Below are 27,862 nucleotides of genomic sequence, written 5' to 3'. Positions count from 1 at the left end.
ATCATCTTTGCTTATGGGTATAAAAATAGTACTGGTACGAGATTTGTGAGAAATGAAGCAATGGATTCAACATACTACTATTTAATGCATCTGGAGGGGAAAAAAAAGAAAAGTTGATCCTATAACTAAAGATCAGAAATGGTTTTTTAACAAGGATCAGTTTTTTAAAGCCTTATTTTTTCTGAATGTACCCAAGTTCATTGGAGTTTTTGGATTACAAGTGGATTTTTGTTAGCAATAAATTAGCTTAATATTTTTGAAAGAAATTCTTAAGACCCTTCCAGATATCTCTCTTTTCAAATCTTTGACTCAGATTTTAATTTGGTTTTCTGATTTCCTGCTATATAGGTAAAATACTTGCTAAAACCACTTATTCCTCAGGACCAGGGAGTGCTCTTGGTGCTGTTTTATTTATCAGCACAGGTGAAGGTTTTGGTTTTATTTTCGGTAACTATCTGGAGTATATCACACATGAGGAGAAGCCAGAAGAACTTAGGAGCATTAAAGAAGTATAAAGGGACTTCTCTCTGCTATCTACCAAGCCAGACTCTCCTCACAATGGAAGGACAAAAAACAGCCAACATGGGAAATTTCGATCCAGTATGAGGACTGGCCATGTTTAAAAGTGGAGTTTCGCCTCTAGAGACCCCTTGAACCTACATGAGTCTGTCATTCTGTGGATTAACATGCATACATCCTGTATGGGTATTGGACAGATGTACACTTGAAAATAAACTTCTGAAGGAAATTAGGTAAGTAAAAGCCCAATCATACCTTTCTTAGAAAAGTTTTGAAACTTTAGCAAATTATACTAATTTCTTGAGTCTCGCACAAGCCTTTTGACAACGTTTGGAATATTAACAACTGCAGTATTGCAGAAATTTCCTGTAAAGAAAGAATTCATTGATTTAAAAACATGACTAAAAGAAAAGTAAGCAAGACCACGGGGAAACTAGATTTTCTTTTCATTCAATCTCTCATTCCATTCCTGACTTTAGGAATAAACTTTAAACCCAGTTAAAATTAAGATACTCAGAAAACGGGTTGCAGGAAGTGCAAATAGAACAACAAGCTATTTACTATACACTACTTGGAGGACCTCCTCCAAGTATAACTTTAGGTTAACAGTTTTTGTAGGGTAAGTAGAAATTTTAATTAAATGCAATTTATTAAAACCCAAAAATATTGTTGAAAACAGGAAAACTTTACCTGCTTTATAAAGGCTATGTTTTAGAGCTTAAAAATTGATTTACTTCATTACTACCAGGATATATGCTTTCTTGCTATTATGTGAGTTCAGAAGGAGAAGGAAAATTTTTGAATTTTTTTCTTTAAAGAAAATGAAAAGAAAATGTGAATGTATATGTTTGTGAGGGGGACAAAGCAAGAGGGAATGAATGCACACACATAAATGCTTTCTTCAAATGAAAGTTAATAAGTGAATGTCACAATTTGAACAGGTTATTGATATGAAAAAATACAGTAGAGACAGTGAATTTTAAGCAAACTTGAGAAGACACAGTACTGAGTTACTCAGGAAATGAAAGGCTGTCATTTTCTCGTGATGTTTTAGACATCAAAGAAAGAAATAAAAAAGACAAAGCATAAAATCCTGAAAGGCCAAAGGAAAGATTCTTAATACTTTTTTTCTGGGGCAGCATTAAATCAGAATGATGAAACAACTAGATGAGACGATCAACTAATAGATAGGACAAGTGTTTTCAGCAAAACATGGCCAGGCACATGAAGGACAGGAGAGTGATTGGAAGTAGTCAGGATGGAGTCACAATGAGGAAGTCTTTCTTGATCACCTGTTCATGACACAAGGGTGATAGCTGCAGTGCACTAAGCCTGTCACATTATAGTAGCAGTTAAAAACAACAAACAAACCTCTGAAACAGATGAAACAGTCCAATTTGCCTTTACTTTCCTAATATGCAAATTGTTGCCAACCTATCTGACTCCCCTTTTGTTTATTCTTCACCCTTGCCTAACCATATGAACCTCTAAAATCCCTTCCCAACCACTCAGAGGCATCTCCCATCTTAATCAAATTTTGCTGTTCCCTGGAATGAAAAGTCACAAGCAAAATCCTTATGTATTACATATTTTTTTCATCATATCATAGAAAACTGGAGAGTAAGTTACAAAGGAAAATAGAGAGAAGAAGAAAGGGATCAAGAGGGTATTATGGAAAATATTCAGAAAACAAACAGAAGCCAGTTATCATGAATCAGATAAAGGATAGCTGGGGCTGGAAGGGGGAGGGAGGGATGTGGAAGTGAACTCGTATTTTTTAATTTAAGTTTTTCAGCAATGTCAAGATGATCAGCATAAACTTGGATGTTTTGAGGGATCCTCAGTTTCCCTCAGGGATTCAGGAGCTCTAGGAATTTCTTCATCTAACCTTTCCAGACCAAAGAGCTCTTGAACAACTTTGTTCTCATGCTTGTTGGTATGTTACTCCATCTTGTCTTCTTTATGCCTCTATCAACAAAACCATCAAGAATGACAGCAGACCCCCTTACCATTTTTCCTGACTATTTTTCTACTTCCAAAGAGCTGCGAACAGAGCCACATCCTTCTGCCCTCTCATAACAACCAACCCTGACAACCCATCTCTGCACAGCTTCTCAGGTCAACCCCCTCTTATGACCAAGATGTCTTCTTCAATGTTTCTGTGAAGGAAGCATATCAGACAGAATATGTTAATCCATCTAATTGTGGATTTTTTTTTTTTAATCTTTGTTTTTTGTTTTGTTTTGTTTTGTTTTTGTTATTGCAAGCCACATTGTATGAGCAGGGATCCAAAGTCTTATCTCAAGTCCATCTGGAAAAGAGCAACTCTTGACTTTAGTGGAAGAGCTCTGTATCAGGATGCCACACTAGTGCTGTGCTGTGGCCTATGAATAATTCAGCCAGGTCTGTTCTCTGTGCCTTGGTGTGCTCACAATTGGATTACTGCTGTAGAAGTATATCTACATAGAGTACACCCTGAAGTCCATAATACCTGAACACTGTATAAGTGCTGTGTCCTGTGGAAAACTTTAGATGAATAATAGAAGACTCTTCTTCCATGTCCCCCTCTTCTGATTCAAATTTACTTGTCTCCTTTCCAAAACGTATTTTTCCTACCTAGTTCAACAGACAGCTTCATTGAGAATGCCAGATGGAGAACAATTCTTCACTAGCCTGCTAAACCACATCTGGTTTGAGCCTTTACCTTTAATCTGGATTCCTGAACTGTTTAACTCTATTTATGTGGATATTTATGGGTATGGATAGTCAAGACATATAAGAGGAAAGTGCAACTAAAGGACTTCAATAGAACTGTACTGAGTTATAGATTGTCTCTGCACTGCTCCAACAGCCTCTACTCAGACACCGCATCCATGGAGGTACAACTTAGTACATCTCTCTTCAACACCATCTTAATGTATCTCAGCTGGCCATGTTTGTGGTTTGGATTTATCTAGTGCTATCTTACAATAAGCTGCTTCTCACCTAATCTATAATTAAACTTGAGTGCATGATCTTCTGCAAGGTGTGTTAAAAACTTCAGTCTGCTGGACACATTCTGCCCATGCTCATTACACACTGACAGGAAAAGGTTCCTCATCTAAAGTACACCATCTATTCTATTTTAGTTACAGTTGCCAAATAAGATAGTTGTTAGCCTTTATAGAAGGATAAAAATAAAACTCATTTTGATGAGCATTTTTGGTGAACAATTCTGCTTTTAGAGCCTCTCAGATTTTTTAACTGTATTTATACTAAAAAATATAGCAGTGTCAGAGAATGCTCCTGAGCATAGGAGCAGTGTTCTTTTAACACTGCATTTCTGTGTAATCTTTTCCTTTAAGGAATTTTTCCTTATGTTCTTTCACAGCATGGGCAAACTGAAACTTTTGGTACACCAAGAGTCAAAGAGGTCAATAGTTTCTATTTGACATTCATATTCTAAATTCAAAATTTATATCCTCAAAACCCTTTGTTTTGAGGGCGTTTTGTTGTTCAACCCAACTATTGTTTCTTCCTGTGTAGACCACCAGGCACACAATTTTATTCTTCATGCTAATTTACCTACATCATGGTTAAAAGAATTCTTCCTCCTTACATATTTTGTCTGCAAGGCACAATCCAAAAGGAATTCTCCAAAATTTTTACTATGTTAAATAAAGAGGTAATGATAATTTCCCAGGACTTGCTTTTAACAGCTGAGTGCTTATAGCTTTCTTAGTTATGATTAACAACTCTGTGTTTCTCCTCAAGCTAAAGAAGCTTTTGACCTCTGACCCTAAAGGCCTGATTTGACCATATTAACCAGTACTCTCTTGCGTGTAAATGGGAAAAGGAACACTAACTCCATTGTGTTTTGGGGCTTCCAGGCAAGAAAACTCCATTTGATATGAGTAAGCTGCCCAGCTTTGAGTGAATCCTAGCGAAGATGTATGTTCCTCAGGCCACATCTGAGATGCTTAAGCATTCCTCTTGCCTTAGTATTTCCTACTGTTTAGTTCAGCTGGCTCTACTAAGCTTTCTGGGCTCTGTGGAGCTTAAATGCAAAATCTTACAGCTCTCATTTTTTCATGGACTTTGGGTACACAACTTGTTGATGAAGCTTCTGCCAAGCAACAAACACTCCTGGAAGTTAAACACTAAAAAACTGTGCCCAAATTCCCCAGTGGATTAGGCTCCAATCTTATTCACATTTCTATATACTTACTAAATATATCTGTAATTTAGTATAATTATAATTTTATATAAATAGGTATATGTATAACTTCTTAGGAGGATCTTCTAATTCCTCATATTATATATAAGCAAGTCCTGATAACTAATCACTACACATATGTATAGGCATATGTTAACCATTTTTTGATTTTTTTTTTTTTAGTGAGGTTCAGACTATAATCCTGTTCTCTTTAGTGGAAACAATTTTGTGTTTGAAACTGTTATCAGTAAGGTTTTGAAATTGTAATACTGCTTTACTCTAAGAAAACATAAAGGCCTTTGGACTGAATCCCTAAAGCATATGAGGTATCCCTGCATGTGACATGGACTAGATGATCTTTAACAGCCCTTCAAACCCAGGCCCTTCTAAGATTTTATTAGTCTATGATTGCTTTCTCATTTTCTTTCTGTGCATTACAGATGCATGCTTAAAAGCAATTTATTTGACTTATTTAAAGGCACTATTCTGCAGAAGACCTTTTTCTTTCACCTTTAGACTCCAGCTCTCTCAAGCATTGAGCCACATGACATCAAGATCCTGTGGTTTCAAGTTAGTAATCATGCTGGAGCAGGCAGCAGTGTATTTAATGCAGTTTATTGGATTTTGAAATTAAATGCAGCTTTAAAAAAAGCATTTTCCATTTTGAGTAAATCATACCAATTGTTCTGCTTTGATACTGTTTATGAACTCACTGCTGCTACAAAGATAGTAGATGCCAGCTGGAAAATGAGTATGTTCATTCTTTATAGATTCAATTGAGAGCGGCTCTTACATAACTATCCTCAACACCCAGAAAATATCTCTTTTCAATAAATGGCTTCTGTAGAATCTGAAATTAGATATACTATGCTGTGTTTTCCAATAGATCATAAGGGGAAATAATTTTTAAAAGCTGTCATTGCAATTTGACAATAGCGCAGAGAACAATAGCTCATTTGTTTAGCATATTTAGACTCCTGTTTGTGGAAGAGGTAAAAATCATGACTCCCTCTCACAGAGAGCCTCAGTATTTGTTCTGAGAGTGTTACTGATTACAGTTTACAGCTTAGTTTCAGGACGGTCAGATCGCTGTGAGAGATGGGAACTTTTAACACCTGTTTATAAGATACCATATTACCAGAAAGATGGGTTGTGAGGATGAGAAAGGCAGCAAGGACATGCACATATCTTAGTTTTTTCTAAAAATCAACCACACTCATATACTACCACTGATTCCCAGAGGAATAATTTGAAGACTCTTTGTTAAGCTGCCAGCAAGTAAATAAATACTTTTTTTTTTAACATGAATACACACTAAAATATTTTTTTAAATGTTTATAATTTCATATATTGATTCTAAAACCACTAATATATATGGCTAACTAATGTATAAAAGCATTTTAAAATATTTTTTTTTCATTCAAAGTATGTACATTTGAAGAACTAGCTCTCAGATGTTAAAACTGGAAATACCTCTAGCTCCATGTGATCCACCAATTTTGTGAGTAGGATGCAGGTTTGTGGAAGAATAAACCAGTTATTTTTTATAAAACAACCAAATAGCTTAAGTCCCATTTAAAAATCTGAATCTGTAACATAATAGGAGGTAAATCCCACCTCACTAGACAGTACCTGAATTTTTTTTCCCAAGTTACAAAATGCTTGGGAACATAAAATGACAAGACTAAGATTCTATTGAAACCTTATGTAATGAAAAATCAGTATCTGAGGTTTAAAAGCATAAAAGGAAATAGAAGGAACAAAGTTGATAAGAACAGGTCACACAATAGATGAAAATCTAAAATTAAATATTTAATTAGAACTCTGATTTTGTTTTCAAGGTAGGTGGCATTGCACAGGCTATATTACAGTCTTCTATGTTTGTTTCTTTTTTTCTTTTTCCCAAAGAGAATACTGTTTATTTTTAACAGGCCACTTTAATATTAATACAAGTGTAATAGGATCAGAACCGAAAATCAGCTAAAGATGGTAAATTTTACAGTATTGGGAAAATTACAATTTCTTTTTGTATTGTAAAAACATTTATTTTTAACAATTTACCTACATTAATCAAAAAAGTACAGCATATTTAATAATTTTACAAATTCTTCATAAAAAATATATCTCTGTACAAAAAGTTCTTTTGCACCTACTTCATGTCACAGCAGCATGTCGTGAAATGGCAGAATGAAATAGTGGGAATGAAAATTAGATTGACTCGGTCATTATGCGGGTGTTCTCCCCAGTCCCCCCACCCTCCCTCCTTTTTTTTTTTTTTTAATAACAACTTTTTTTGTTTACAAAATATTTTACACAAGAAAAAAAATTATTGCAGCTAGCCTGGAGAAAGGCAAGATGTGTGATACAAGCAGCAGTTTTTAACAGCTTTGAAGCACATAACCTGTTTTTTAAAAAAAATATAGCATGTATTATTAGCCTGTCATAATGATCTGGTCAACGCTGGGGGAAAAGTCTTCTGCATATATTTTAAAAAAACAGATTTCCTGGCTGCCATTACCCAGCCGCTGCACATCATCTTAAGAGTCTCACTCTGAAGAAGCACCATATGTAAGTGCATGCATATACAGCCCTCTGTATTATAACTTCAGGAGAAGGAGATCCAACCTGAACAGAAGACTCATACTGGAGAAGGAGAGGAATTTAAAAGGTGTGGATAGAACTGATTAAACTGCGATACTTTTGTTTTGCTTGAGTTTCAGTGTGAAGCTCCTGTTTAATCAACACTCCAAGCAAACTTATTAGGGTAATTTGTTAGTGTGTTCCTTCTGGGTGCCCCTGATCAAAGAGTGCTCACTCAGGATATGCAATTGTAACATTAGCTCCCAAAATGAACAACTGAATAATGGATTAATGGTATCTGGGCTCTCTAACACCAAAGACCAAAGCGTTTAACTCTTGTCTTTTATCCTCCAACACATTCCTTGGTGGTCATAGTGAGACAGGGCACTGAAGCATACACTGTAATGACAGGACTAGAAAACATCAATAATAGGTACATATTTTGTTTTCAAAATTCCATCTTTTTTTCTGTCATTGCCACTACAGAAAGACTTTTAATGCAGTAATGTCAATTTTTAACACCTGTCAGAAACTTCACCCAGACAACATCTTCCCTTCCTGGCCCACTGTTCCTACAGAAGTTTTTAATTTGCCAAGCACCTTCCTCTATCAGGCGGAGGATCAGGACAACAACTTTAATCTGATGACTGTTATTTCTCAGGAAATGTAAAGGGCTCTGAGATAGGACAGCTAAATGAAACTTACAGCACAATAACTTCAGGAAAAAAAAAAAAAAAGGAAGCAAAAACTACTAATAAAATGAACAAGGAACTGACTGGAAAAGATTATTTATTAAATTTTCTTCAGAGTTTCTTGCTCATATGAAGAACACAACAGCTGCAGGCCCTACAACTATTATGTATTATATTGCTGGTATTTTTCATCCAACAGATGTAGTTGTTAAGCTGACCAAGGGTTACCTTTGAAATTTTTGTTGCGTTCTGCAACATTAGCTGAAAAACCTGTTACTGGGCTTATATTACCTTTTTGTTTTGTGTATAACAGCCAGACCTACACACATATGGAGTTCAGAAAAACTTTTCAACAGGCTTAGATAGCACCTGGACAATAGGACCTTTTGAAATTCAGAAAATTAAAACAAAACAACAGGATCAAAAAAGCAGCCCTGAATTAGAAAGACAGCAAAACAACTTTCCTGTTTTTTGAACTGAATGTGTGTGACTAAAACCAGATCTTGCTTCATTATTTACTATCATTTCCTAATTTTAAAACTCAATTTAATTAATCTGCTCAATGGCATTTTGTTTATATCCATTCAATAAAACCTCTAATTCTATGCATATGTTAATGATTACTCAACCTTTATATGTATAAATGTCTGTGAAACTGTGTAAGTACAAAAGCAATAAGCAGTGTGTTTAAAAAATTAAACAGAAGGCAAAGATAGTTGAATATTTTTCTATGTTCAAAGTAGAAACTGAATAGACAATTTGCTCTGGGTTTATTTATGCTACTGTAATGTGTTTTAATTCCATGTAACATCAGAAAATGATGTCATATTAAAGGAAAAATGGAAAAAAATGCAAAAGGGAAGACTGTATTATGAGCACAGGCTCACAGGCTTTATGAGCTATCTAAAATAAATTACTATTCACATTTGTACATGGCAAGCAGCAATAGCTGCTAACCCCCCTGCTGTTAAATAGTATGATACTGAAAGTGGTGATTGATGACTGATTTCAGAAGAAAATAGTGGCAATGAAAATTTCTTAGAAATGGGCTCTTGTTCTGGCTAAAAGTTTCCACTGACTTGTAATCATGTTTACAATGAAATTTAGTCAAGAATTGACAAAAGAAACATTATTCTCTGTAGCACAAGATTTTAACTGGTGCTAAGCATTGGGGTCAATTTAATATTCCAAGAAAATTTATTGTGGAATGTTTTTCTTGACAAGGAGTGAGTGAATGTCTATATACAATGGACAGTGTGTAGAAACCCTGTATATTTTTACCAGTATCTTACTCAGTCAGCCATTACACCCTAGTGCAAAAAAATTGTGCATTAATATTTTGAGATACTAATGGTTGATTGGGGAATTGGCAAAACTGCCCTATGAATAAAATATACTGTAAGTTTTCCTAATTTTAGCAAGATTTCAATGGTAAAGCATTTCCAAGTGTATGCAACCTCAAGGAAGGCTGTTTCCTCCTTCAAGAGAGCTTTATTTCTTCAGAATATTCCCAGGGATAATCTGTGGTGCTATCATTTGTCACAGTACTCAGAGGATTTATCCAAGTGCCCAGAAAAACGCATTGAAAGGCATCCAGCCGCATACAAATATGAAAGTCTGAGGCATCAGATATGACAAATTGGCATGACTTGGCAGTCTTCCTTAAAGTGTGCCTTGGTTTGAAGCAGATGCAGCCAGGCATTTTGATCCAACTTTTAAGATGAAAAAATATTCTTTGTCTGATCCCCCGAAGACTGACACGTTTTTACCAGAAAATTTAGCTGCATGTAGGCTGACAGAAGATGTTAAAGATTACAGCAGCAAAGCCAAAAGAAGGGAAACTGGTATATGGCACCAAAGGAATTACTGCTTGTCCATCAGAGGTATGGCTATGAATCAGTCATATTGGGCACTGAAGGCTATACCACTGTACAAACTGTGTTCAGAGTCGTATCAAACCTCACAGCCTTTGCCTCTGTGGGTTTTAAGTTTGTGTCATACATGGGATTTTCAAATGAAGCTTGTCCATTACTGTTTTCATGTCCAGCATATCCATTGTACTGTACTTTTGGTCTTGTTCTGCGGAAAAAATGACAGGAAATTATCATTAACAATAATGGCCATTCTAATTTTTTCACTCTGTCTTCATACAACAGCAAGTGTCTGGAATATCTTGCACTGCTAGTGGTAGTAACCTTCAAGTAAGTGTCTGCTATTCCAGTTATTCCAGGTAGATCTCCCACAGCATGTCTTTCTACCTCCATAAATACTTCCAAAAATAAACGCTGCTAAATACCTTGTCCAAACACCTGCAATCAGATTGATCAAATCCTAACTGATATTCACATAAATGCTGACAATTCAGCATCAAATGATACTCAAAGTAACCAGTCTTTTATTTTTGATAGTGTTTTCTCACCATGAAAGAGATATCAAAATTTCAAGAATGTTCAGATTTTTATGCAAAGCTCTGTTAGAACATATTAAGCCAATAATTAAATGAATAATAAACCAGAATTGTGCAGATATTCTGATATATATAGTAAAGTGATATCCTGTGATAGTATATTTTACTATTTTATGCCTCTTAGTATCTAGAAGATTCTAAAAAAGTATGATAAGGAAGTTCAGTATATTGTTTTATACATATAATTCTAATAAGGCAAGAAAGGAGATAAAAGAGCATAAAATATAATTCCTTGGTGTTTAATAAATGTAAAACAATTTAGAATCTCATTATATAATTTCAAAAAAAGGGTTCTTGAAAGTCAAATTCTTATAAGATTATTCTGGATAGCAGATAGGGAAAGCTATCACTGAAAGGTATCACTAATGGAAATTCACAATATGTAAATAATTTTGTTACAAATAAATACATTTTTTCTGCCTGTTTTAATTTTATAACTAATAAACAATCTTAGAAGTTAACTAGGAGCTTTCCTGAGTACAAGTAATTAAATATATTTTAATTTTGCTCAGAAAGATTGGGATACAGTCTTCATTCCTGAAGTAATCCCTGTCAGCCAGATAAAAGGTACAACCTTGTAAAAAAAAATTAACAACCCTGGCTCTAATTAGATAATGTTAGTGTGAGATAGGCACAGCAGAAACATCCATAAAATTGTACCCTAAGCCTTCAAGTTCTCTGTTGCAGAGAATCTCTAGGGGCATAATTACCATCTCATCATTTTGAAAATTTCATGTTGTTATTCTGATCAATAACGTAATTTCAAGAAAGTCCCTTCAAAACATATGGATTCTGTTCTCTTTTTCCACTGCAGCATCCTTTCTTTTGAAAAGAATAAAGTTTGATTTAAAATTACTTTACCTCACTAATCAACTTGGTAATTTTTGATGGCAATGTGACACTGATATCCCCTCTAAAATCTGCTGTTTAGTGGAAGTAATTAATTGAAAATAAAAGAAAAGGAAAAATATTCTTAGAACTACTTAGTTTTGAGAAACATCTCCTATCTCAAATATAATGCATTTAAATTAGGCAGAAGTACAATGCTTCACCAGCCATACTGTTAACTGCTTATAGCTGGATTATAGCTGCTTGTCTAAAGAATGAGTTTTGCCTCTTTTAAATACATACATATTTCTACTGCTCATGTACGGCGTTAAAAATTTCATAGGATAAACTACAAAATGTACCCTTATGTCACAATATAATTTTTTATGAGTATGCCTCCTCTTTCTAAGCAATATTTCCTTTTCATTCCATCTCTTCTCCAGACCTGAATGCCTGTGCATTCAAGATGCTCCTAAAGCTCCCACCACCACTGCAGAACAGGAGCCATCTGAAAATGTTGACCTGTAAGCATCAGAAAGGCATCTTACAATATCAAGTTTGAAGACAGTTGACAGCTCATCCTGAGCGGTTTTTGTCAGCAAAAGGCTATCCTACATTTCAGGACATGGGTCATTTTAACTGGAGTTCCCAAGTTCAAGCCCCACAGCAATTTGTTTTTCCCAAATCACCTAATGCTGAGGTAGGCAGACAATCTACTGCATCGTAGGGCACTGGTGGACCTCAGATTATCTATGTGATTTCTTGCAATCACAAAATACTCTTGCTATCATGATTATAGAACAGAAGTTTAAAAAACATGTTCCTGTTAAATGCTACTTTGCAAATAGTTCTCAGAATGAACAAATTTTCAGAAGACATACAAGTATCTTCAAACCAGATTTCAGACAACATTTTTGGGTTTATTCTATTATCTAGTGACATATAAAGTTTTCATATGACCTGAAGTGGTGCCAATTCTTTCAGTAATCACTAGCTGACTCAGCTCATACTGTAAGTAGTCACATTATGGGCTGTTCCCTCATGGGATTTATGGATTTTTCAGTTTGTATAATTAATACTAATAAGCTTTTTGAAAGAAGCAGCATGCATTCAATTTAATAAAACTTTAAAACAAAAAAATAGAACATGTGACCTCAGATTTCAATCTGATTCAGCCTAATGAACCAAGAAGGTTGATGGGTCTTTGCTCCTTAACAGAGCAACTCATTTTTCAAAATTTACACCATTAAGAACTGCCCTGCACTGAACTCCTTCATGGCAATACCTAGAAATATTTGTCTTTCTAGGTTCTTAAAACCTTTTAGCACTGTGTTCTCTAGTTACCTATCAAAATCAAACCAAAAATCTTATTAAATTATTGAAGAAATAACATTTACAATACCTGTGTTTGTAGAGGTAAAATGCAAACCCTGATAATATTAGAGCAAAGAATGGTACCAGGATGGCAGCTGCAACTGAACTGCTGTTTGTACCATAATAGTGATTTGAAAGGTCTGTGTCCGCACTTAAAGGACCTGAAATGAAACAAAAGGGGCAGAAATAAAATTTCCACATTATATATGGGGAGAAATAAAATTCCCATGTTATCTAGATAATTATGGGGGTTTTTATTCAAGAGTTAAAGAAGATGGTGTCTTGATAAAATAATTCTATTTAAAAACATGAAATAAATAGCATGCAGAATCATAGTAAAAATATTGTATCACTTCATGGTATATTGATAACTATAAAATGGTTTGAAAATAATACTCAAAAAGTAAAATAGTTATGAAATACACTGATCATGACTCAATTTAATAAAGTTAAGCCATATAACTTCTGAAAAACAAATTAATTCTGCAAAAGTACTGAATTCTGGGAGTCTTAATATTCAGCTTGGAAACCAACAAGCAATGCAAGAGCACAACAAACAAGAACAAGGAAGGAAAAACTGAGGTGACTGCAATAAACCACAGTGATTCTGTTTGCCTCAGTAGACTCCCAAGTCTGCAGCCGTGTCTGTGTCCCTCTGGCAGCTGTGTTTACACTGGGATAGCACAGGGCAGGGAATGCAGACGCAGTGACCTGTGGCACGGCCTCACTGGGCCCCTGTTGTGGACAGGCTGATAACCTGGACTGTAAAGCATTTTGCAGAACACATTTTTTCATCAGTATAAAGAGACACATTGCTAAATTGCTTAAATAGTTGACCACCATAGTAATTCAAATTGTGAAGGATGAAAGACAATTTTTTGATGGAAAATACAGAAAATTTCATACAGAAGAATGCTTTTTGAGGTCCAACTCCATGTTGTCAGTTTGAACTCACAGCTTCTCAGAAAGCAATATAGATCCCATTCAAGAAAGAAAGACCCCAGAGAGAGGAAATGGACAGAAAAGATCAGGCTTGGACAGATAGCTGTGCTTGATATTCTGGGGTATTACTGCAGTTGAGAGCGAAGAAGAATAGGAGACACTGTTTTTGCCTCTCAGAAATGCTTCAAACCACCAGTACAGAGTGTTTCAAACACCACAACTCCCTCATTGATAGCAGCAGCATCAATCAGTCTTTTTAGGACTCTAGTGCAAACCAACTATACAGAGGAGACATGGCCACTATGCTAATTTCCCCAGTTCACTAAAACTTTTAAGTTAGTTCAAAAACTGAGAACACAAAAAAAAAAGAGAAAAAAGTAATAATTCTCCTATGATCCCAGGAAGTGTTCAAGGTCAGATTGCATGGGGCACTGGGAACCTGATCTAGTGGGTAGTAAACCACAGCAGGCGGTTTAGAATTAGATGATCTTAAAGATCCCTTCCAATCCAAACCATTCTATGATTCTATGATTTCTTGCAGTTCAAGCTCAATGCAAAAGAAAAAGGAGAAAAGTTTTTTTGTGAGATACATTTAAACCATAGATGTTTCAACTGTCAATATTAAAATATCTTTTGCATATTTAATTTTAAAAAAGTATTAAATTTTAGGAAGTAACTAAGTTTCCTTTAAAATGAAGTCAACCTCCCTAGGGATTCCAGAATTGATGCATGTGATCACTTAAAATATTGCAAAATATTGCACTACAATCTTTTTCACTGTATTTATCTTCTGTCATGTTTTAGACTCTTCTACCTATTTCTCTGCAGAACTGGTGAAGGAAAACGTTTTCAAATTAATAAACCTATTATTGTGGTAGTTGGCATCATGTTGTGAGCTTCATCCCACTACTCTTAACATCAAACTGTTTTAGAATAAAACCATTTTTTAAAAAAACTTTGGGATTTAGTACCCAGTACTTGTCCCAAAACCCAAGCTGTGGAAATACACTAGGCATAAACTTATGTATTTGTACTGCATTGTACATGTACTGATCATTCTCCAACTTATCTAAATGAAAGATAGACAAACTACAGTAGTTCTAACAGTAATAGAGTTTTAGAAATACTGATTTAAATGTTTTTTTATTGATTAGAAGGAGTGACAAACTCTTAAAAAAACCCAAACAAACCCCCCTACACTCAGTTATCACTTTCTTCATCCTTTACCACCACAATGTCCAGCTGTTTTTTCAATTATTTGGAGTAACTAAAAAACAAAGTAATGATCAAATTCATTGAAGTCAAATAAATAAAATCTAGAGTTAATATTCAAACTCTTATAAAAAAATCAAAATAGAAATATGTGTGAACTTATATCTCAATGCTATTATCATGAAACATATGATAGACACATTTGAATGTACAAGTAGCAGAGAAGTTATAATTTTTTAAAAAACTTGTAATGAGCAATTCTTAGTATGAACTTTTTGTTTCATTAAGTTATTTTTAAAAAAGTGCTGTGTAGCTCAGGATTTAAAAACAGGCACAAATTTACTCTTTCTTTAAGTGTAAGAAACTTTCTGTAAATGTATGACACTCTTTGTTTCTTTGAAGTTATCTGCATTGGATAACTGATTCAGATTTAATACTTTACACAAAACTTCTAATGGAGGTAATCTCATATTCTATATCTCTACAGTTTTTGAAGTACCACATTAAGGTAACAAAACTCGACATTTTTGGCTGAAGTTTACAACCTTTAATTGTACAGTTTTAACCTGGAGTTGACCAGGTTCAGACTGCATTGCACATGCTTTTCATCAGGAAAAGAAACTTCACTGCAGATTTGCATAATCTGAATTTTACACATGTATGAGGCTCAGTATAACTTCAACACAGTCTGGTCTACTTATTAGAATAATTTTCAGACCTGTTTGTGATTGAACATATCCTGATGTGAACTTTGTCATTCTTCTGACAGCATTATCATAGTAAGAAATGGAAAGCATATTGTACTGCCCAAATTAAGGTAGCGATTACTACCACATCTAAAACAGAAAAGTGGAAATACCTAAATATACACACAAACACACACAAAAAATGTATGAAAAAGATAATTTGATTTGCTTTTCACTAAAACACCCATACTTTTGGGAAATATGTTATTTAATAGAGGGATGTTCAGTAAGATTGTAAATGTTTTCAGGTTTTTTTTAACAGTTCTCATAATAACAGGGCTTTTAGCTTTCTAAAACAGCAGCAGTAGATGAATTCAAATTTTGATAACACACAGTGAATTCACTAATGTACAAGCTGTATATTTCTATCATTGAGGTGACTGAAAAGTATTGTCATTTATATCTAATAGAAAATAATACGTTTTTAAAGAAAATACTGTGCAACCTGGTCTCATGGTGGCAAACCTGCCCTTCTGACCGAAGCTATTCCATGACTGTGTGATTAAGAACATTTTATCATTGTTTGGATCTATCATATGCATTTCTCCTTTGACTCCTAGTTTGGAGTTTCAGTTGTCTGGCATCTGTACAGCATGGCTCAGTTTTACTAAGAGAAATGCTGTTCAAGTCAGAGAAAGCGTGACAGCAAAGGCCATGCAACAGTAAGAAAAGTAGAATTACATGCCTAAGAGTAATTTCTGAGACAAGTATGGTTAGCAGGTCAAAGATTTAAGAGAAAAAAATACCAACACAGAAAGCAAATCAGCAGCTTCCAAGGAACAACATAGGCTGGAACTTCTTCACCTAACTGAACCCTCTGGACAGCAAAGACTCTTTGGATAGGTGCCTCACTGGGTGTAGATGTGTGTTACCATACAGTTTCATAGTTCATTACTCCAGACAGCTGTTTGTTTGTTTTAGCTAACACACAACAGCTCTGTACTCTGGAGCTTTCGGTACCCTGTTTAGGTGTAGAGTTTCCTTGTGAATGATGGAAGTTGTGTGAAATGATCTGGAGAGGAAGGAAGACTTATAGGGTGAAATTTAAAATTCACATGTCTAATGATATTAAACACTTTTAAGAGTTGATTAATTTCCAGTAATGAATGTGTATTCCACAGCCATTGATCTAATATAACACAGATGCAAATTAATTATGCGTATTTCATTTTTTGTTAGTATGTTATATCAATCTAGACAAGTCAAAAAGTACTTTGAGGAAAGAAAAAATTGAAAAGAGGTGGGTCATTGTATTTCTCCAGAGAAAATAAATTCAGGAAAATAATACTTTTGTGAAAATGGTTTCTCTTCTCACAAAGCCACCTTTTTATACCATTTTAAAAGAAGTGGACTGGAATGAATAAGATTTTAGAATAAACATGTTCCAGAAGATTAGTGTTGAGGCATAGACACTCAACAATTCCTGAAACTGAACTTAGCCACAGACTGGCAGCATTTAGAAACCAAGTTGCTATAACCTAATGGACAAAAAGCCCTCAGAAATTACTGATTACTTGTCAAAAGAGGTTAAATAATTTGGTGTCACAGCTTGGGCCTCTTAAGAAGGCTCAGGTACAGTTCTAGTTCTCTAAACAGACTTATAACAAATTTCTTTGTCCTTTGGGTTGTTTTCTAAGGCTACAGCCAAAATTGCTTCTGAGAAAGGATGAAAAGTACCAAGAAAGAAAAGTTCTTTCTGCTTTCATGTCATTAAGTTCCAAGACTGAGAATACTCAGTTGTTTGAGCACAGTTTTAATAATGTCAACATTGTGGGTTTGATTGCCATATGAGTCATTCATTTAAGAGTTGGACATGATTTTCCTTGTGGGTCCCTTCCAACTCAAAGTATTCTGTGATTCTGTGATGGCCACTGAAACCATTTTTTTTCCTAGCATTGTGTTATAGAAAGTTATTGATCAAATACTTTGGTCTTTCCCACATAACGAAGTAGTTCTCCATAAATGCTGTCTTTGAAATATGTTTGCAGATTAAGAATTTCGTATTGCTTTATGTATGCAGTAGTTTATCTGTACCTTTGGCTTACTGTAAAGGCAGCAAATAATTTAACTTACTTAAAAACCAGAAATATTTTAAGTCTTCAGAGAGAGGCTATATGAGATTATCATCTCAGCAGAATATCCATGAACAGAATAGATTTTTAAAACAAAACCAAATTATCCCCGAAAATAAGAGGGTATTGACAAATATCATGTGCATTGGATGGAAATTTGCTATTTCCTTTTCGTTGTTGTTTATTCAATAGAGAATAAGCGACTTACAGAAAATCAGTGTCAATTTAGCAATCTTGTAAAGGAGATGGTATCTGCATTTGCAGCAAGCTCTCTACAAAGACGTCAAAACAGAAGATGAGAGGTCCTCAGCGCGGGAATGCAGGATTAACTTGGACACTCCAGCTCCTTACTAGCCTTGCACAAACTGATCTCTTACATTACAGCTCTAACAGGTAATATGGACAATATTTGCCACTGCTGTAGAATATATCCACTGAAAAATTTTGTAACTGTTTAACTTTCTGCTTATTCTTCATTTACTGTCATGAATTATCAATTTCACATAGAATCAAACTTTTCTTTTAAGTAGCTGGAAAACCATGGATATATTTTTCACCTTGCTTATGAAAATAGAAAGTACAAATATATGCCCTCCCCAGAAACAAAAACAACAAACCACATTCTTACTGTTTCAAGATAAAAAAGGCTGCTTAATAGACAGATATTTGAACAAATATTGGTGCTCTACTTTTACAGTGTGATAGTTAAAATCAGAAAGCAAAAGCAGCTTAGATATTACAGCAGTAAAGAGTGCATGAAAGTAGAAGCAGACAAATAATCTGTCCCACACGAGAGTTTACTCTGAAGATTGGATTTCTATTTGGCTTCAATAATTGGCAGCGCTTATGCTGGGACTCTGAAGAGATGGGTTTCTGTCCCATGTCATTAAACATACTTAGCAATTTGAGAAATGGCCAAGACAAGCAAATCCAAAGCATAACTGCTACCACAGTACTTAATAGAGCAAAGAAGTACAAGAGAGATTTGACAGAGCTCTAAAGAGCACTGGGTGCAGCACCAGTGAAGCTAATGGAACCAAAGCAATTTATAAAATGTACATACAGTCTGCCATAGAGATATTGGCTAGACCGTCTCTTCTTCCTAGACCAGTACCTGTATGTCCATATACTGTACACTGACGACTTTACAGTGGTTCCAGGATCAGGAAATGCAGATGTCTACACTTCGTATTTGCCAAAAATGTTTTACGAGTGAATATTTCATAAGTAAATGTTTTTTATGCTATTTTATGAATAAAATGACTAGTCCTAGACCAGCTGCTAAAGTACTCGAGCCCATAGCTATAATACATACCTCAGACACTCATTTAATATTTTTGACAGTGAAGTAAAATTCGGTCCAAATACATATATATTCTGAAAACATCCACCAGCAACAGGCACTCTCCAAAGGACACTGTCAAAAGTTGATACTGTCCTTTTAATTTCTTATATAATTCTGACCACAATTTATATATTTAAGAAGGAAAGGTGTTTGCATTGCATAATATCCCTGGTACTTTCAAAAAGAAATGCAACTGCTTGCAACGCATTCTCTTTTATTGCATCCTGTACTTATTAGGTTGCTACACTAGAAAACCTGTGATGGTAACATGTTAAGCAGAGTTAAATTAGGATTTGAACTGTATATTTCAAATACACATATTTGGTTATGTTTTGTGAAGGGAGTGGTGGAAAATAAACGTGCCTACTTCCAGTCAACAGCTGAGTAATTCTTTAAATTCATTCTTGCAAGACACCAAAAGATGATACATATTACAGAGCTATGAAAGCTTGTACCTTGTCTTTGGAGCATAAATTTCCCAAAGTCTTTTCCATGTACATCACCTTGATAGGTAAAAACTCCTCTTTCAAGCCCTGAGGATACCTAGAATATTTTGAAACAGAAAAAACAATCTCTGAAATGAATAAATAACAATATTTAGCCATTTGCTTTTCTGACTTAGAATAAATAGACAACATGGAGCCCAGATTTTAACTTTTTGCCTTTCAAATATTAGTGAATTTTCTGTGCTTATACAATATTTATTATTTAAAAATTATATTTTATTTATTTGCAGTGGTATTAAACAAAAATTCAAAATAACACGTGGAATGATTTAAAAATATTTACTGTATATTACTGGGTTTAAAAACTCTTGACACGCCATACTCATAATTGAATTAATGTGCAGATATAGAAGCCTTCTGAATTGACAGATTTAAAACTATTTTCCATAGAAAGTATCATGAGGCAGAAAGAAGTAATGCACAAAGTAAAATAACACTGTTTTCATTCAAGATTAGATGTACTTTTTATTACAGTGAACTATTTACCAAACCAAAAAAGGACAATATTACTAAAGGTAAAATTCCCACTCCTATCTAAGGAAACAAGGCAAAACCATGGCAAAATATGCTGATTCACTCCTCCTTCCCTTTAATAAACTAAAAATTCTAATCAGAGTACAGCCGATAGAAGTTTGTATACATATTTTTGAAAGAAAAAGGCAATCCCATCTTTACACTGACATCCAGAGTGCTGGATGACATACTTTTAATACAAAAAAATGGATACAGTTATATAGATAATCACCAATTACTTCAGAATTTAATCTCAGCCATCTTTATCCATGGAAATCTGTGTACTTACATAACCATCTAATGCCCAGTTGTTGTTTTCATACTTGTTTACAAAAATGTCACTTGGTCCTTTAATTTGAAAAGCTTTCAAAAGCAAATGAGCTTCTTCCTTCTTGTAAACACCTATTAAAATAAAGGGAGCAAGACATACTTTTTAAACAAAATTTCCACCAGTTTGTTCAAATATCTTTCCAAATCTAAGTATATTCTTTCAGAACTAAAAGTTTGTAGAAACATTCTGTAATAAAAGAATTTCATTACATGGAAAACCTCAAGATTTAAAGTACTGCTAGATCTTATTTAACTCATCCTTTGCTCATCATACTTGATAAGAGTATGCAAAGATAGGTTTGTATTGTTTAATTTTAAATATAATAGAGCAAGAACAGTTGTTTTTTTATACAGTATTTCAATAATTCTGAATACAGATAGAACTCCTTTCCTGGAATTTCCTTGACCTGGAAAAAAAATGGATTTTACTGACATAACAACAGAATGCTGCTACAGTAGATATCAGTAGTGCAGTGAAAGAAAATTCCTCTTTGGCAACCAGTTACTGCAGTTGTCTCTCAACTCTTGACCTTAACAGATAGTGATAGCTGATAAAGTTCTTTCCAATATAACTGTGATGAGAGGCTAAATCTGAACGTCACAGTTGGATTTACAGAACGGAATGCATAATATTGATTATAGGATATGCATAATTTACAATGTCATTTAATTAACTGTTCCTATTTTATGCTATGCCATTATTAATACCACATTGTTTTAACATAGATATTAATCACTATTTATTATTTGAGCTTTCCAATGGTACAATTCTTAATATGCCTATATACGCTTTGTCTGCCACTTCAGTATTTACTATGAGTTCAACACACCAATGCTATCAAACATTCTGAGATGAATAAACCCTACCTCAATATCTATTTGGAATATAAGGGCATAAATAGATGGGTGACTGCATATGAAGTAACAGAAGACTGTTCAGACCATTTTGTTAAAACTTTTCCTTTCGCAAAAGGAAATTATTTTTAGCAAAAATATTTTTATCTCATTTTGTTTCAAAAAGTTTTTGTTTCATTTTCCATTTGAATGAAAATGCATCAAAACTGAACATATTAAAAGAATTAAAATTATAAGAATAGTTTTTTTAACATCAAATCCTGTACTTACCTGATAGTTTGAGTTGTATGTTGGATGCCTCAATGAATGTGGCATTCACTTTGCTGCTTGTAGTATTGAACCAATCAACAGTGAGAGTAGCAGGCTGTCTTTTTCCTAAATATTCATAAAACCCTTTCCACAGTGAATTTACAAAAAACACATCTGAAGGAACTAAATAAAAGGGGTGTGGGGAAGGAGGGGAAGAGACAAAGGAAGAAGTAAACTACAATTAAATAACAATCTTAATGAAATAACAAGCATCATTATGCTTGTAATTTATTTTTAGACAATCAATCCACTGTTTTAAGGAGGTATTATTGTAAAAAATTTAACAAAAAACCAGACAATACATCTAAAACGATTGCCTATAACATACTACACTTGTCCATCATAGTGTATGTTCTCAAATAACCTCACACTTTATAGCTTGTCTGATTCAATGAATGTCCTCAATACTATGAAAAACAATGAATCCATTTCAGAATAACATTATATTTCTTTTCCTTGTACTCTAAAGGTACAGGGCTTTAGGGGAAGCCCTGTACTTTTAAGGCATGAGGAAAAGAAACCAGAGATTCCTGGAAAGAAACACTGTCATAGGCCACCCTTTTGTTTCATGGATCTATTGAAGCAGTGCTCTGTGTGATTTTCAACTGAGTATCAAATGAATATTCAACTGAATTGACTGAATTTCTGGTACAATTTTATCAGTCATTTTTAGACTTCAAAGCTTTTTTTCCATAAAATATTACTGCAATTATTAACAGCAAAGTTTTCAAAGAATGAAACTTTTTTTTTGATTTAAAACAAGCTGCCATTTCTCAGTAACTGCAGTTACAAAATGAAGCAAGAATTATTGACAGAAGTATATGTATTTGGATTATTTATTTGATATGATTGGTATCTTTCCTCTATACAGAAAATAAATTATTTAGGTATTAGATGTTGTATTTTCAATTGTTTAACTAATCACATCATATCTTGATGAAATGATAGACGTAGCAAGTATTAAAATTCACCCTTACTATCCATGACCACTACAAATGATACTTTCTAAATAGCTAAAGACTGACATTAGAAGTGTTTCTCAGTCTTCTAATTACAATCTTAAATTAAATAAATGGATTTTTTTGCATTTTGTCAAACTCTGAGGACATATAAAGGCAGCTGTCTTTACTGAAAGAAATTTATCAGAGTAGGTATTCTCTGTATCCCTCTAAAAAAATTCCATGGATATTTCCTCCTCTACCTAATCACTTATTGCAGAAATGAATCAAAAAATAAACCTAGGGCAGTAATACCTGACATGCAATACATCTGAAAATCAGAGGGCTGATTAGATGCTGACTGAAAGACAAATAACTTCTTCCATGTCTTTTGCCTTTAAGTTGTGCAAAAGTCACAAGTAAATGTTTAAGCTCAGGGTGCAATGATTTGAAAATATCATTAGCATGTTATTGGTTCTATCACTGGATTCCAAATGAGCAGAGACCTATTAAATGGGTTTGAGTGTAACAGCTTTGAATAACTGGAAGTGTTCCATTTCCAAAGTAAAAGTCAATGGGGTTTTACACAGGGTTACCTCAACTTACTACCAAAAATCTGAAGCATTACATTTCAATTGGTATGTCACACTCCTTAGAATTTTTATGTATGTTCCAAATACATGGATTCTGTAAAGGGCCTTTCAAACTCTTTTTCCTATGCATTTCTCATTTTTTGCTACAATAGTGACATAGCTAAATTTGAAATCTGGTATTCTAAAAAGAAATATTACAATTATTTTTATTTTTCTATGTTTTTAATCTAAATTGTGTGTTACCCATGAAGGTGAATATCTAGTATTAGCGGTATGAACCAGAGAGGTACTATGTAAGACTTTTATAAAGGACACCATACTTTTATAAAGGACACCATACTTTTATAAAGGGCTCCATATTATCACCATATTCCAGCATCTTCAGTACATAGTTTGTTTAGCAACCCTATCAATAATAGCTGCTAAGCTTTCCAAAATTGTACACTGATTCAGTATTTACAGAGTTTGTACTTGCAGATGAACAGAATCAGTAGGGGAAAAAATTGTATTACTGCTTCTCCAGTCATATTTTTTTAAAACATTAAAACACAAGTGCAGCAGTCTCTAGAGATGTAGCTTTGGAGAGGCTCTGAAATGACTGTGCTGAATCCTTACAAGTTCCCTGCCTTTCCCACCCCCTGTGAGCAAAAGCAAAATGAGAAAAATGAACCGGCTATTAGTATTCTAATACTCCACTGACTGCACTGATTGTTCTCTGAACATGACAATTGAGAAAATCCATGGCTACTCATTAAAAGAAGCTTCCTAATAATTTTTGTGAAGATTATACAAAGCAGAAAAAACCAAACAGAGTAATATAGTTCTTAATTATCACATGGATATTGTAAGAATTCTTTAGCTGCAACTTCTACTCAATCATGTAAAAATGTTTACTATTGCCTATGAATACATTAACTCTGTCAAAAAAAAAAAAAAAAAAAAAAAAAAAACCCTAAAACAAAAACCCAAAAAACAAAACAAACGAAAAAACAAAACCCAAAAAAACGCCCCAACTAAACAAAAAAACCACCACAAAACCAAAAAACACACAAAAAAACCAATTTAACTTGCATTCAATTGTCTAAAGGCGAAAAATCAAACCACTAAACTATTCCGTTATGGAAACTGTAGTTTACCAATATTAGCTTAATTCTGTTAAAAATTCAGATAGCAGCAAATCAAATTGTATCAAAAGTTAATATAACAACATAAAGGAAGCATTTCAAAATACATAATGTTCTATAAAGAAGATAATTAACAATTTTAAAACACATAATAATAGTGCACAGCTGTTTCTTGAAAACCACTTAAAACGTTTTCTTCTTAATTATTCATTTGTTACAATTTCAATTTCTGTTTACTATTATTGATACTTTCAATCACAGTATTTATTCTTTTTTGTAATAGCTTTTAAATAGTACTTATAAAAACTAGTTATAATGGACATGACATTGTATGAATTGATACTGACAGTCTGCATAGTGAATATGTTTGGAAACTAGGTCTATATTTATATTTAACATCGAAACTTCAAAACCTGTGTGGTAGCAGATTAATGCACACCTTAGGTGAGGTGAAGCCTCCAATAAATGAAGACTGTATACTATTTATATGAATGCACACTATATCCTGCTTTATTGTGAGTCTGGAGAAGTAATGCGTTTCAGAAGAACTCATTTATGGATTCACCTCACACTCTCACTAATAAACCCTCAAGAAAGGTTAATTATTTGCAGAAATACCTTTTTATCCCATATACTCTACATAGAGTCCTTCTGCGAATTGCCATGAGTGTGAACCATTAACCTTATTTTCCCTGCAGCTTTGCTAAAAATCAAAATATAGAATTGCAAACTCATATATTTGATGACAACTCTGTTTTTTGTTAAATAAGTCAATTTAAAAAAGTAGGACTTTCATTTTCTGAATGAGGGTTTCTCAGATGCATTTTTCCATTTTGTCACTTGCAGGAGGAATAGTTTAACTGCATAGATGTTCATGAGGTGGCATAGAAAAGTAACAGAAATGTTTGCCTGCCATGCCACCTGCCTGCTGGTCCGCACTGTTTTGGAAACCCTGTCTTAGAGTACGTGGAGAGTTTCTGTGAAATGATGGCCAAGAATAAATCCAAAACTGGTTTTAGGGTAGGGTTTTTGATATTTCTTACAACGCTTGCAAAGTAAAGGGCAGAACTATGACTGAACCTAATCCCTGCAATTATAGCATACAGTCATTATAAGGCTCTCCATTATAGCAATCTCTCTGATATAAAACTACATCAAATTTGAGGTTTGTGTATATAAACTTCTTTGGTCTGGTTGAGAAGGGATTTTGTGCAATTCACAAATTTGGCACTATAGAAATTTAAAAGAAGTTTTTTGTGACAGAATTTCATAGAATAGGTTTCACATGTCACCTGTTATTATGAAATACCTGAACATTTATATACCTTGGAAATTTATAACAAATATTGGAAATAGTTTTATTATCCATAACAATCTTGGGTGTAAATCAATTTAACTTATTTAGTTCTAAAGCTCTTCTTGTATACAAACCTGGAGTTTTAGTTATTGTTTCATTAACTTCTCTCACTCCTTTACCTACAAGTAAAAAGACAAATTATCATTTTCATGAACATATTTGTGTGTTTTTTGTTTTTGTTTTTGTATTTAAATAAAATGTTAAAACAATACCTGTTGGATGCAATCATCTTTTATCCAATGGAGTCACTTTTAAGACATAAATAACTTATCTTGAATACTTTACATGTTTACACCTATCCACTTGCACAAAAATATCAGAAAATAATTTAGGTGAACAACATTTTTACTGTGGGTAAATAATAAGCTATTTAATAATAAGCTATTTCATATATTTAGGGCTAAAATGTTTATATCAGTCCCAGTGCTATAAAAGAGAGCCTTATAGAGGGGAAAAATACTATATCTAATTATGAATAATAATATATTAAATACAGCAAAAATTGTGTTTAGAAAGACTGATACATTTATGACCCAAACCAGAAAGAGCCAGATAGCTTGATTCATAGAACAGGATCAGATACTGTGGGGAAGAGTCACAATTCGTGATTTAAAAAGGTGTGATGTGCTATATTTCTGGTACACTCAGCAAAGTTATGTCCATTGATCCTGATCAAGTTCTGGACTCATCTTTTGGCATGTTAGTAAGGATAGTGTCCCATTGGAAGATTTGGGGTGTTTTTTTTTGTTTGGTTTTTTTTTTTTTTTTTTTTTACGAGAAGAAATTCACTAATTAGACTGATCAAGTGCTAGGAAAACACAAAAAAGGGTAGGACATTCAATGAATATTATACTGTAACCCAATCTTATAGAAAGCTTTATTGCAATTTATCTTCAATAAATAAAACAACAAAAAACCCAAACCAAAGATCATTTATCTCAAATTATTAATTACACAGTATATATTAAAAAAATCATCTTTTACGGACACAGAATAAAGATAAATTCTGATATGTAGATCATATGACAAAGCTGAATCAAAGAAGTCTGCCCTTATATTAGAGAAAACCTAATATTGCTCAAACATCAAAACTATTCAGCACACTATAATATATTAAAATTAAAAATCATACTGCAAAAACTTTCCCATGGCATCTGACTACTTTTCTTCTAATCATATTCCAAATAAAATTTTATTTTATTTTTCTGAATTGAACTGTATACTTAGATCTACTCTAGAAAACTATATGAAAGTTACACTGATATAAAAGTGGATTATAGTGCAGAGATTTTTTTTATTGTACTGCTCATTTTTATTTTATAAGATTTACTTAGACTAAAAGCATACCTGCAGGAATCTAAAAGCTAGGATATTAAATAACTTCTCTTGTTCTTATAGAAAATCATTTATTAAGAACTGAATACATTGAAATACTGTTTAAAAGTGTGACATAAAGATAAATGCAGTAGAAAGTAGTACTTTATATTGCTTAGGTTTCGGTTGCTGTTGTTAAGGGTAAACATATGTATGTGTGCCTGTCCACTTGCACACATATATCCCATTTTCTTCCCCCATGAGTTCTAGGTGTCGTGTTCACTTTGATTTCTTCACTATTTCTTTCATAAAATAAAAGCTGTTGTTCCATGGGTGTCATTAAATAGTAAGTGGAAAATAATTAATACTACTAAATAAAACAAAAATGTCAGGGAAAACTAATTCAAACCCTGAAGGATCCAACAAATCACTAGAGTAATGACTTACTTTTACAAATAGGTGATTTTCCTGTCCATTTCATATCTGGTTTACACGTCCGATGCTCTGATCCACCAGCAAGAAAAAATCCTGGCTGACAGGTATACACCAAAGTATACCCTAAAGTAGGGAGATCTATTGCTTTCACATCTACGTGTGCAGGTGTTTCTGGCTGCCTGCAAGCATGAGCTGCAAAGGGGTTTTTACAGTTAGAAAACGTCATGGCAAGCAGTTTCCACAGAATCAGAGTATCCAATTTGAAATAAATGCATGACAACTCTGGATAGCTTTGAGCAATGTCAAGTAGCTATTACTTGTAAAAGTGACACTCAGAGTGTATAGTTATATTATTGTGGGATGAAAATGATATTATCACATATTTTTAAAGAATAAACCAAAATCAAATCATGCTAGGAATCAGAAAACAGTTAAAATGAGAGGAAGCACATGACATTGTACATGGTGCAATGATTTGTCCTGTGAATTATTGCACTGTCACAGCTTCAAGATCACTTCCACTATGTGTTCTAAAAACTGGAAAAAATTGGAGTGATTATTGGGATAAATAAATGCATTTCAACTGAAATAAAGGTTCCACAAGAACCTTTTGTCA

At 33.7% G+C, this 27,862-nt stretch overlaps 1 protein-coding gene across 1 annotated transcript in view; it reads right to left on the bottom strand.

Annotated features, from left to right (window-relative positions):
* Positions 1-6,505: 6,505 nt before the first annotated feature.
* The window catches only part of CSMD1 (CUB and Sushi multiple domains 1), a 1,082,532-nt gene continuing 1,061,175 nt past the window's right edge, over positions 6,506-27,862 (bottom strand). The window contains exons 64-70 of the mRNA XM_066179810.1: positions 27,259-27,438; positions 25,572-25,616; positions 21,447-21,608; positions 20,281-20,393; positions 19,428-19,515; positions 12,684-12,816; positions 6,506-10,065 (exon numbers count right to left, since the gene is read on the bottom strand). Coding sequence (XP_066035907.1) covers positions 9,906-10,065; positions 12,684-12,816; positions 19,428-19,515; positions 20,281-20,393; positions 21,447-21,608; positions 25,572-25,616; positions 27,259-27,438 — 881 coding nt within the window. The 3' untranslated portion in view covers positions 6,506-9,905. The remainder of the gene's footprint in view (positions 10,066-12,683; positions 12,817-19,427; positions 19,516-20,280; positions 20,394-21,446; positions 21,609-25,571; positions 25,617-27,258; positions 27,439-27,862) is intronic.

The sequence above is a fragment of the Chamaea fasciata genome, unplaced genomic scaffold (genome assembly GCF_029207755.1).
Source record: "Chamaea fasciata isolate MVZ Bird 193981 ecotype frontalis unplaced genomic scaffold, bChaFas1.0.hap1 SCAF_3, whole genome shotgun sequence".
NCBI classification, from domain to species: domain Eukaryota; kingdom Metazoa; phylum Chordata; class Aves; order Passeriformes; family Sylviidae; genus Chamaea; species Chamaea fasciata.
This window is presented reverse-complemented; position numbering and strand designations above follow the sequence as displayed.